The sequence below is a fragment of the Mchenga conophoros genome, linkage group LG18 (assembly GCF_057382185.1).
Source record: "Mchenga conophoros isolate Kocher_MC1m ecotype Shallow Benthic linkage group LG18, M_conophoros_male_GT1.1, whole genome shotgun sequence".
NCBI lineage: Eukaryota > Metazoa > Chordata > Actinopteri > Cichliformes > Cichlidae > Mchenga > Mchenga conophoros.
In genome coordinates this window covers 5,761,143-5,774,520 of record NC_140543.1, presented here as the reverse complement: position 1 = coordinate 5,774,520, position 13,378 = coordinate 5,761,143, and the positions used below count along the sequence as shown (strand labels likewise).

General features: G+C 40.5%; 1 protein-coding gene across 1 annotated transcript in view; it reads right to left on the bottom strand.

Annotated features, from left to right (window-relative positions):
• Positions 1-12,945, bottom strand: part of LOC146553065 (uncharacterized) — a 33,775-nt gene extending 20,830 nt beyond the window's left edge. Inside the window, exons 1-3 of the mRNA XM_085255100.1 lie at positions 12,715-12,945; positions 5,070-5,286; positions 2,923-3,137 (exon numbers count right to left, since the gene is read on the bottom strand). Of these exons, the coding sequence (XP_085111226.1) occupies positions 2,923-3,137; positions 5,070-5,286; positions 12,715-12,877 (595 nt within the window). The 5' untranslated portion in view covers positions 12,878-12,945. The remainder of the gene's footprint in view (positions 1-2,922; positions 3,138-5,069; positions 5,287-12,714) is intronic.
• Positions 12,946-13,378: the final 433 nt, after the last annotated feature.

Here is a 13,378-nt window from a genome sequence, read left to right as displayed (position 1 = left end):
AACAAACAAAACAGTATGTAAAATCAAAACAGATAAAATTAGAACTAGATAAGATCAGTAGTTAAAGTTTTGAAATTTAAGCTTAACTAATTAACAAACAAACCAGTATATAAAATCAAAACAGATAAAATTAGAAATAGATAAGATCAGTAGTTAATGTACGTTTTGAAATTTAAGCTTAAAAGTGTGGATTTGGTGCTTTATTCAAATGCAGCTGAGAATAGGTGAGCCTTCAACCTGCATTTAAATAAACTGAGTGTTTCAGCTGATCTGAGGCTTTCTGGGAGTTTGTTCCAGATATAAGGAGCATAAAAGCTGAATGCAGCTTCTCCGTGTCTGGTTCTGACTCTGGGAACTGATAAGAGACCAGATCCAGATGACCTGAGGGATCTGGAAGGTTCATACTGGGTTAGGAGGTCACTGATGTATTTTGGTCCTAAACCATTCAGAGCTTTATAGGCCAGATATATATTTGTGTGTCATCTGCATAGCTGTGGTAGTTTATTTTGTTGTTCTTTATAATCTGTGCCAGTGGGAGCATGTAAATGTTAAACAGAGGGGGTCCCAAGATGGAACCTTGGGGAACTCCACATGTGATACTAGTCTGCTCAGATGTGACGTTACCTATTGATACAAAGTATTTCCTGTTTTCTAAGTATGTTTTGAACCAGTTTAGTACAGTTCCTGAAAGACCTGCCCAGTTCTCCAGTCGTTTGAGTAATATGTTGTGGTCAACTGTATCAAATGCTGCACTGAGATCCAGTAAAACTAAGACTGACATTTTTCCACTGTCTGTGTTCAGACATATGTCATTAAACACTTTTGTCAGAGCGGTTTCAGTGCTGTGGTTCTGTCTAAAACCTGACTGGAAGGCATCATAGCAGTTATTCTGTTTTAAGAAGTAATTGAGCTGTTGAGAAACTGCTTTTTCAATGATCTTACTTAAAAATGGGAGATTTGAGATCGGCCTGTAGTTTTTCATTTGTGTCTTGTCAAGATTGTCCCTTTTCAGTATAGGTTTGATTACAGCAGTTTTTAGTGGTTCTGGAAACACACCTGACATTAAGGAAAAGTTGACAATCTGTAACAGGTCTGACTCTAAAGTCTTTGAGACCTTTTTGAAAAAAGGTCTCAAAGACATTAGTCTTTGAGACCAATGTCCAGGAATCAGTGACAAAGCTGAAGCTGCGCCGGGGCTGGATCTTTCAACAAGACAACGACCCGAAACACTACTCAAAATCCACTAAGGCTTTCAGGGGAATGGTCCAAATCACCTTCAACCACAATCCAGACTCTCATTGGAACCTACAGGAAGCATTTAGAGGCTGTAATTTCTGCAAAAGGCAGATCCACAAAATGTTGATTTCATGTCCTTTTTTGTGGTGCCCAAATTTATGCACCTGCCTGATTTTGTTTAACAATTATTGCACACTTTCTGTAAATCCAATAAATTTCATTTCACTTCAATATCACTGTGTGTGTCTCCCATATGATATATTTAACTGACATTTTTTTTATTGTAACAACCAACGATTTATACAGGAATATAATGACTATTAACAAGGTTGCCCAAACTTTTGCATCCCACTGTATTTCCCTATATGAATAAAATAGAAATGAACCGAGTGAAGGAGGCCATGTTAGACAAACTGAAGAATCATTTATGCACAAATCATAGTGGGAGTTGTTGTTTTGTTTTTGTTTTTTTAATAGGATATGAGAGACTTTTCTTTAATAATGCCATATCACCTCACACAAGGAATGAGAGTTTCATGATTCTTAGTGCAATGGAACCCTGTTTGTACATTTTCTTCTCTTGTATGCTTTTATAAGGTCAGTACTGTTAAGGCACTTAGCATTCTCTTAAAATCTGTTTGTATGTTTTATTTACAGGTGGCCACTTGTTGGTGTATATTATATTATAAAAAAGAAAGAAAAAAGAAACAGAAGTTAAAAAGATGTTTGAAACTCAAGAGGTCAGAAATTCCACCAAGCGGAGCATTTTTAAAATCAGGGTCAAACCTATACATCTCTATAGTTCATAAACATGGAGCAAGCAGATGTTATAGACATTGATCAACATCTGCTTGCAGCAAATACACTGTATCCAGTGGCCAGGGAAGATTAAAAAAAAAAAAAAAAGAAAAAAAAAAATGTAGTCAAGAACAAACCAGGAACCAATAGCAATACCAGTTCTGAAAGAAAGTGATGATGGATTGGCCACACAATCAGGAAATCCACCAATAACATCACTGCACAGGCCTTGTGCTGGAATCCAAAGGGACAGAAAAAGAAAGAACCAGAAACACATGGCACAAGGGCACAACTACCATATTGTTGTGTGGTTTGTTAAAAGCTCAGTTTCAAATCAATATTTTAAACTGATTGTTCAGTCCTAATGGGGATAATTATGTTATCCACAAAAGGTCCAGTGGATGTACTCGGTCATAATGTATAGGGGTGTCTCTCGAATTTTGTTCATATGGGTGGACATATGCGGGCTACTGAAAACAGAGGTGGCACACCAAAAGCATAATTTAAGGTTTGTGTTTTTTTTGTTTTTTTTTTTAACATGTTGATATCAAATATAGGTCACTTGAAAAATGTGGCAGAAGGAGTGATGACTGCAATTCGTGAGGGACAAACAAAGTGACAATATGAATGACAAAAATGTATATGCAGGAACAATGTTTCAACTCATTGTAGGGTGTCTTCCTCTCTCTTGTACTCAACTGTATTATTTCCAACTTAGGACAGTCCTGACAAGGGCGACACTGTGAGGGCTAGACATTTTGGCTCTTAGAATATTACGTCAGTTTCCTTGTTGCAGTTTGTCCTTAGATTTGTCATGTGCCTCTATAACATATCTCTGAGGTCTCATTAGGACCCAACGTGAATTAGATCTATTAAGGTTTTGCATACCTATTCTGTGCAACTTTACTTCAGGGTTCCACATGATGCCCAGCTGCTGCACGGTCCAGATGATGCCGCTTTTGGTTTCCTGCTTCAGTGCAAGCTGCTCTTCTTCATGATTGATGGAGATTTCCTCCTGTTCCTCTTTAATCTGTGGAGGATCTGTGTCCTGCTGGTCCAAACTGGAGTTCCTCTCCTGGCTACATACCTGCGGGTCATCCAGTTCCTCATTTTCCTTACAATCACGTTGCTGTGGGAGGTCTTGATGGACACAACACACAAGAAAAAAAGTTACACTGTGAGCAGGTCTCTCAGACCTGGGCATCAGTTCCCTCATGTGCAAATGGTTACTGGACTTCCTGACCAACCGCCGCCAACATGTCCAGGTGGATAACCACTGCTCAACTACAATCACAATGAACACCGGTGTACCACAAGGCTGCGCGATGAGCCCTTTCCTCTACTCCCTCTTCACCCACGACTGCAGACCTGCTGGTGGTTCTAACACCATCATTAAGTTTGCAGATGACACCACGGTGATTGGCCTAATCAGTGACAACGGTGAGGCCGCCTACAGGGAGGAGGTAGATCGTCTGGCTGAGTGGTGCGACACAAACAACCGGCTGCTTAACACTGAGAAGACCAAGGGGCTCATCGTGGACTACAGGAGGAATGCTGACCCACATCCACCCATCCACATTAAGGGGACGGCTGTGGAGCGTGTGAGCAGCTTCAAGTTCCTGGGAGTCCACATCTCCGAGGCTCTCATCTGGACGACCAACTGCTCCAAGCTGGTCAAGAAGGCTCACCAGCGCCTCTTCTTCTTGAGGACTCTGAGGAAGAACCACCTGTCCTCAGACATCCTGGTGAACTTCTATCGCTGCACCATCGAGAGCATCCTGACCAACTGTATAACAGTCTGGTACGGGAACTGCTCTGTCTCGGACCAGAAGGCGTTGCAGAGGGTCGTGAAAACTGCCCAGCGCATCGCCGGAGCACCACTTCCTGCCATAAAGGACATCTACAGGACGCGGTGTCTGAAAATGACTGGGAAAATCCATCAAAGACCCCAGTCACCCATTACATGGACTCTTCACCCTCCTGCCCTCTGGGAGGCACTACAGGAGCCTCCGGACTAAGACCACCAGGTACCGGAACAGCTTCTTCCCCACAGCTGTCAGACTCCTGAACTCTGCCTCCTGACATCTGACCCACGTTAACACATGGACTGGACATGGACACACACACCCACCTACACACACACACACACACAGGACAACTCCTCATACACACAATAATAACATGGACTGAACCACCACTCACAACCACTAGCACTTTATATAGCCTCTGTAGAAATTATCCACACCCTCACTTATCTTAACTGCACTACTGTATAATTCTGTGTAAATAGTCATTCTGTACAATAAGATAATTTTTTAAATCTACAACTGTTTATAACCTGCATAGTTCACATTTCTGTATATCTCATATTTCTGTATAGTTTTTTATATTTATATCCTGTTCATAGCTTGTACTCACTACAGCCTGTACATACTTATAGATATAGCATATTCATAACATACTTCATACCGTGTACATTATAACATACCATAATAGACCCATTTCTGTAATATACTCACATATCTATATTATTGCTAATATCTATTTGTAATATATCTATATCATGGCTAAAGCACTTCTGGATGGATGCAAACTGCATTTTGTTGCCTTGTACCTGTGACATGTGCAATGACAAACTTGAATTCTATTCTATATGTGAGCAATATTCAAATATTCTCTCTCATGCAGTGAACAGCGGAGATTTCTGTCTACATGCAGAAAGTCATCATTTATGAGGCATACAGCTTGCCACTCCAACTTGGTCCTTGTGGCCAATAATCCAGTTTTCATCGTCTCAACATTTTTCTACATACTGTGTACAGTTCTGGACTAACATGACTTAAATCTGGTGGAATTTTTTGTTTTTTATTAAACAGAAGATTTGAAATCCAGGTTTTATTTTACTGTGCTAACAGAAAACATGTCTTCAGTGAGGCAGTATCCCAGGCGGTAATGCACGCCATGTGTCTTTGTGACATTTTGATGAGTCCTATTCATTTCTATATTATGAAATCTGTATATGACACTTTTACATACCTATTCTGGTCAGCTTTACTCCAGGATTGCACAACAAATCCAGCCGTTCTCTGGTCCAGACATGAATCCCTTCAGCTTCCTGCTTCAGTTCAAGCTGCTCTCCTTCCCCACTGATGGAGATTTCCTCCTGTTCCTCTTTAATCTTTGAAGGCTCTGTGTTCTGCTGGTCCAGACTGGAGCTCCTTTCCTGGTCACTGACCTGCTGATCATCCAGACCTTCGTGTTCAACAAAGGGACACAAGAAAATAGTGACGAATGTGATAATAATAAAGATCAAGAAGGATTAAAAGGGGTCACCTATTGAGAATTTAGCTTATGGTTTCAAGGGCTCTTGCATTCTTGCAGATGCTGCCACAGAAACATTCACTCATAGTCATGTGTTCATTGGGTGATGTTGATAACCGTACAGAGTAATTTTTAGATGCGAGTGCCAGTGATCATCACACAATGTGAATAAACAAACAAACGAACGAACAGTAGCATGATCTGAATATGATCATGAAAGCTTAAAGTACTTTAAGACGGCAGACTGGAAGTCTTTGTGTTTTGACCAACGCATTAAACCATATATTTTTAGATATAAGTTGTAACGGCCGCCATTTTCGTTCTGAGTATTTATTATATGGCGTGTTTTGGGGAAAAGCCTGTTCTTACACTTGAGTCTAAGGTTTATTTTGAGCACCTGACAGCTCTTTTTTGCTTCTCATCTATAAACTCTCTCCACAACCTTTCAAATGATTGGTGGTCAAACAGAAATGTCGTGTTCGAGTCGGTGGTGGAGACCGCTTTGCGGCATAATTTGCGTTTGAGTTTTCTAATCCGTGTAAGATTTATCATAACCAAACAATGTCCATCCTACAGGGGGAGCCCCTGGTTTAGGAATAACATCCTCAATTTGTTTTGGCTGGTCCTTCTGTTTGGAGCTACCAGGTTCTGCCTCATCTTGATTGATAGCCAGTGAAGAAACCAATGAAAAAATATTGCTGTAAATGTGTTTTGCGACACCACAAAACAAACAATAGTGTGTCAAGCCTGATGCTTAACATTGTCCACCCCAGCTGTAAAACTCAGAAACCAGTCTTACTTGTTATCATCTATCGTCCACCTGGGCCTTACACAGAGTCTGTCTGATTTCTCAGACTTTTTATCTGATTTAGTTCTCAGCTCAGATAAAATAATTATTGTGGGTGATTTTAACATCCATGTAGATGCTAAAAATGACAGCCTCAACATGGCGTTTAATCTGTTATTAGACTCAATTGGTTTCTCTCAAAATGTAAAAGAACCCACCCACCACTTTAATCACACTCTAGATCTTGTTTTAACATATGGCATAGAAACTGAACATTTAACAGTGTTTCCTGAAAACCCTCTCCTGTCTGATCATTTCCTGATAACATTTACAATAATTGATTACACAGCGGTGGAGAGTAGACTTTATCACAGTAGATGTCTTTCTGAAAGCGCTGTAACTAAGTTTAAGAATATAATCCACCCACTGTTATCATCTTCAATGCCCTGTACCAACATAGAGCAGAGCAGCTATCTGAACGCTACCCCAACAGAAGTCGATTATCTTGTTAATAATTTCACCTCCTCACTACGTACGACTCTGGATACTGTAGCTCCTGTGAAAACTAAGGCCTCAAATCAGAAGTACCTGACTCCGTGGTATAATTCTCAAACACGTAGCCTAAAGCAGATGACTCGTAATCTGGAGAGGAAATGGCGTGTCACAAATTTAGAGGATCATCATTTAGCCTGGAGAAATAGTTTGCTGCTTTATAAGAAAGCCCTCCGCAAAGCCAGAACATCTTACTATTCATTACTGATTGAAGAAAATAAGAACAACCCCAGGTTTCTCTTCAGCACTGTAGCCAGGCTGACAAAAAGTCAGAGCTGCTTTGAGCCAACCATCCCTTTAACGTTAACTAGTAATGACTTCATGAACTTCTTCACAAATAAAATTTTTATCATTAGAGAAAAAATTACCAGTAATCATCCCACAGATGTAATATTATCTACAGCTACTCTTAATACCATTGATGTTAAGTTAGAAAGATCAATTGGAGAAAAAGAGTCTGAGTTAACTTCAATAATTACTTCCTCCAAACCATCAACGTGTCTTTTAGACCCCATTCCTACAAAACTGCTCAAAGAAGTCCTGCCATTAATTAATTCTTCGATCTTAAATATGATCAACCTATCTCTAATGATCGGCTATGTACCACAGGCCTTCAAGCTGGCTGTAGTTAAACCTTTACTCAAAAAGCCATCTCTAGACCCAGCAGTCTTAGCTAATTATAGGCCAATCTCCAACCTTCCTTTCATATCAAAAATCCTCGAAAGAGTAGCTGTCAAACAGCTAACAGATCATCTGCAGAGGAATGGTTTATTTGAAGAGTTTCAGTCAGGTTTCAGAGCTCATCACAGCACAGAAACAGCTTTAGTGAAGGTTACAAATGATCTTCTTATGGCCTCTGACAGTGGACTCATCTCTGTGCTTGTCCTGCTAGACCTTAGTGCAGCGTTCGATACTGTCGACCATAATATCCTATTAGAGCGATTAGAACATGCTGTAGGTGTTACAGGTACTGCACTGCAGTGGTTTGTATCATATCTATCTAATAGACTCCAGTTTGTGCATGTAAATGGAGAGTCCTCTTCACACACTGAGGTTAATTATGGAGTTCCACAGGGTTCAGTGCTAGGACCAATTCTGTTTACATTATACATGCTTCCCTTAGGCAGTATCATTAGAAGACATAGCATACATTTTCACTGCTATGCAGATGACACCCAGCTCTATCTGTCCATGAAGCCAGATAACACACACCAATTAGTTAAACTGCAGGAATGTCTTAAAGACATAAAGACCTGGATGGCCGCTAACTTTCTGCTTCTTAATTCAGATAAAACTGAGGTTATTGTACTCGGCCCTGAAAAGCCTAGAAATATGGTATCTAACCAGATTCTTACTCTGGATGGCATTACCTTGGCCTCCAGTAACACTGTGAGGAACCTTGGAGTCATTTTTGACCAGGACATGTCCTTCAATGCACATATTAAACAAATATGTAAGACTGCGTTCTTCCATTTGCGCAACATCTCTAAAATTAGAAATATCCTGTCTCAGAGTGACGCTGAAAAACTAGTTCATGCATTTATTACTTCCAGGCTGGACTACTGTAATTCATTATTATCAGGATGTCCAAAAAACTCACTGAAAAGCCTTCAGCTAATCCAAAATGCTGCAGCAAGAGTCCTGACAGGGACTAGAAAGAGAGAGCATATTTCTCCTGTTTTGGCTTCCCTTCATTGGCTTCCTGTTAAATCCAGAATTGAATTCAAAATCCTGCTCCTCACATACAAGGTCTTAAATAATCAGGCCCCATCTTATCTCAATGACCTTGTAGTACCATATCGCCCTATTAGAGCACTTCGCTCTTGCTCTGCAGGCCTACTTGTTGTTCCTAGAGTATTTAAAAGTAGAATGGGAGGGAGAGCCTTCAGTTTTCAGGCCCCTCTTCTGTGGAACCAGCTTCCAGTTTGGATTCGGGAGACAGACACTATCTCTACTTTTAAGATTAGGCTTAAAACTTTCCTTTTTGCTAAAGCATATAGTTAGGGCTGGACCAGGTGACCCTGAATCCTCCCTTAGTTATGCTGCAATAGACGTAGGCTGCCGGGGGATTCCCATGATGCATTGAGTTTTTCCTTTCCAGTCACCTTTCTCACTCACTATGTATTAACAGACCTCTCTGCATTGAATCATATCTGTTATTAACCTCTGTCTCTCTTCCACAGCATGTCTTTTATCCTGTCTTCCTTCTCTCACCCCAACCGGTCGCAGCAGATGGCCGCCCCTCCCTGAGCCTGGTTCTGCCGGAGGTTTCTTCCTGTTAAAAGGGAGTTTTTCCTTCCCACTGTTGCCAAAGTGCTTGCTCATAGGGGGTCATATGATTGTTGGGTTTTTTCTCTGTATCTATGAAGCGCCTTGAGGCGACTTATGTTGTGATTTGGCGCTATATAAATAAAATTGAATTGAAATTCAAAACGATAGATGTTTTAATTTCATCATCAGATATATTTCGTCACATTGCACAACGTTAGCCTACTACAGGGGTTCCCAAAGTGGGGGGCGCAGAGCCATTGCAGGGGGAATGTTAAAAGGGAAAAAAAAAAAAAAAAAAAAAAAAGGGAAAAGAATGCTTGGACACTGCTAGAATAACGGACAGGTTTTTTTGACGGGGCTCCCACACAAAACACAAAGCAGAGGTTGAAGCATCGCCGAATATGTTTCCAAACCAACTTCCTTCAAAGCCAAAGACTAGAAAATATGATTAAGCATAGCGTGCCTTTGGCTTCACCTGCACATGTGCCAAGGTAGGTATTGCGGCTCCTCCAACCTATGGCCGCGGCAGGCTAAACATGAGGACACAGATGACGCGCAACAATAAACGCATAAAATACACTTCTGTACCATTTGCTCCTTTTATTCCACATGCAACTGTCCAATATATAAATCAGCACATGGGATTAACTATTAAACAAATGCACAGACTGCACAAACAAATAACTGCAACTCTCCAATAACTGCACTAACTACTATGTCAAATTACAACCTGGTTCATGGCATCAATTAGTGCACAAATATACAAAAACCATTCAGTTCCAGTTAAAATACATCAAGATCATTCAAGCTGCGCTCAAGCTGCGATCAACAGAAAGTTTTGCCTCATGCTCACCCTACCTTTCTGCTCATCAACATCAGGTGCTGTGAACAGGTGAGTGCAACCACATTTATCATCTACCACACCCATGAGCAGTGTTGGGGAGTAACGGAATACATGTACCGCCGTTACGTATTTAGAATACAAAATATGAGTAACTGTATTCCGTTACAGTTACCGTTTAAAAAGGTGGTATTCAGAATACAGTTACTTTGTTGAAATAAATGGATTACACTGCGGTACTTTCCTGTTTCATTTTGTCGCGGGTCAGGACTGTTTGGGTTTTGTTTGACAGCTACGTTCTTTCGTTCCAGGCGGCAGCGTTACGGTTGCCATGGTTACAGGGCGACGCTCTCTCTCTCTTTCTGCGACTGTGTGTTTCCTGGGTGAGAGAGCGCCTTTTCGTTGTTGTTGTTGTGCTAAGCTAACAGGCAGAATGCTACAAGCATAGCTCTAAAGAATGCAGCATCATGGGCAGTATAGTACGTGTTGCAGGGAGAATGCACTGCCATACACGTTATGTGTCTGTGAGCGCGAGGAGGGAGAAAAAGGCGAGTGGAAAGGTACGAGTTGTCGTCGAGGAAAAACGGGAGCTGGAAACATGTAAATATAATAATAACCACTGCAGCCAAGAAGAGAGCCTGACGAGCCCAGTTGTAAGTAAGCTATTAAGACTCGACTGTACACAGTGTTCGTGTTTTCCTCCGAAAACAATAAGTTCCGTTGGAGCAGTCTTTCAACGCCTCTCTCTGTCTCTCGCAAGAAAAATTGACCCACACAACAAAGTAAAGCTATTTTTCGGCTACGAGCCGACAGGGACCCCGCCGTATTAGTCAGAGGTCCCTTTACTACAGTTCGGAGTCGCGGACCTTCAGTAATAGTAATAAATCACACAGCAATAGTACATTCACGTTGTTGTAAAAAGCACGATAATATATTAAGTAATCCAAAGTATTCAGAATACGTTACTCTCATTGAGTAACGTAACGGAATACGTTACAGAATACATTTTGGGGCATGTATTCTGTATTCTGTAACGGAATACATTTTAAAAGTAACCTTCCCAACACTGCCCATGAGACACGCCCCACACCCGTGCACCAATACAGTGAGTCCATTTAAACCAACCCACTTAGTCAAAAAAGGAACAACTCATATGGCTCCTACAGTAGGTACCCCCAACAGAATTTGTTTCCCCTGCATCGGGAGGATGCGCTAGGCTGTCCAAATCATGCACAAACAGTATCCCACAGTTGTTTATGTTTTTGAACCCACTTTTTGATAGCAATGTTGACTATTATTACACAGGGGAAAAGAAAAACTACACGTAAAATAATTACACCATGACACCTCCACCTTTCTAAATGGAGGGACAATAGCTGCTTGTGTATATGCAAGTGTGTAAAAACTGCAGATAGTAAGATTAACAGTATTTTGAATCTGCCATTGCAGAAATTAATCTCATGTAAACAATAACATGGCGCACAGCGTGATGTGAAAGGCACACATCTCTGACATTGTGCGATGAACTCCGTATTCGTCGACCACAGGTAAATGCAAAAACTGAGTTTTCTCCAACCTTTTTGGTGATTCGAAACGCTGTTTACGTGCGGACGAAAGGACCAAATGCATAGAAAAATACCCATGTTGGTGTGGACGTAGCATAAAAGAATTAGTTTTACTGCTACCTGTAATTTATTGCAGTTTACTTTTGATTTATTATTTTCTATCAAAGGTTTAATGTGTGAAATAACTGCAATGGAGTTCGAAAACAAAATATTGGTGAGTGTGCTTGGTGGGAATATTTTTTCTATACGACATTACGGTGTTCTGACAAACCATCCTACTTTGGCAAAGCGTCCTACCTTAAGTAGTTTGTGCACATTTCTGCTTTCACAGAGTAATTTCACCACAAATTTAAGTAGGTATGACAGTTTGCCACTTAACTTTGCCCATCAGAGTATACTTGTAGCTCATATTCATAAGCCCAGGATGGTTTGCCACTACATTTTACACATTAAAGTATGGTTGTAGGTCACAGTCACAAAGGTATCATGGTGTGGCACTTGATTTTACCAGTCAGAGTATGTTTCTAGCTCAGATTAACAAAGGTAAGACGATTTGCCACTTAATTTAGCTGTTAAAGTATGCTTGTAGGTCACATTCACAAAGGCAGGATGGTTTGGCACTGAATTTTATCAGTCAGAGTATTTTTCTAGCTGATTTTCACAAAGGTAAGACGGCTCGCAACTTAATTTCGTATTGTGCGCATGCGCAGAAACAATGGGTACGATGATTCGTCAGGTAGGATGGACTCTCAGAAAACCGGCTCAAAAGCCGCAACAGTAAAAAGGAGATGAATACCAGAGTGTTAGTGAGATAGAGGTTTTATCTCAAATTGGCATAGCAGGTTGGCTAAAATGGCTACCAAGGCAAAGACTAGTGAGCTTCCTGAAAGCCTGCCTCAGGTATGCTTTTATCAACACCAGACTAGGTGGGGCCAATTAGCACCAGCTGAACATACTGAGGAGATTAGGGGCTAAACAGGAGCGTAACAGGTGGCTAGTAGCCTTCAGTAATAGCAATAATTCACATGACAATAGTGCATTCATGTAGTTGTAAAAAGAATGGAAAATATATCAAGTAATCCAAACCAAAGTATTCAGAATACATTATTCACATTGAGTAACTTAACAAAATACATTTCAAACTACATTTGGGCCATTTATTTGTAATCTGTAGTAGAAAACATTTTAAGAGTAACCTTCTCAACACTGCACAGATATAGCTGCATACACTTTACTGGGGTGTATTACTAGTTTAGATCAATGCATTTATGCAAAGCATTTAGATCATGCCCAAGTAAATCACACAATCCCGCAACCCCCCACGCCTCCACAAATTTACACACCTGTATTGTGTGACTTTATCCCGGGTCTGATATCCAGCGGTCTTAGCTGACGGATCTCCTCCTCATACCGGACGATCGTTTTTTCAAACTCTGAGAAGATTTCTTCTGTAGCAGCATTTAATCTCTCCTTGATGAACTCTCTCAGATGCTGAACTGAAGACATTATTGCAACAACAACCGATACCGCCAAACCAACGTCTTCAAACTTAACTCGGGATCTCTCAATGGCGACATTGCCGCTATTCTTCTTTTATTGCTCTTTTATAGGTATCAAGGGCGTAATACTGCCCTCATCAGGTCAGTCCAGTCCAACATAAAGTCTGGTACTTTGCAGAAAACTGCAATTTCGCCATGAGATTATTAGTGATATCCTGGAATAAAGAAAGAAGAAAATACTTTGATTTAAGTTTGATTTATTGGAAAACCCTTTAGTTTGATCCAGCATTAATCATTTTACAGAACAAAGAATAATCCCTTCATTGATTATAGTCACTCTAAAAATAATTATATAAAATCTTTTTAATAAACGAGGGTCTCCCGATTTCTCTGGTACGGTCCATGAAGTGGAAGTGAAATAACAATATACAAATACATTAATATAAATAAACTACATACATTTAGAGCCTGGAAAGACTCATCCTCAACCAGCTCCGCCCTATAGTTA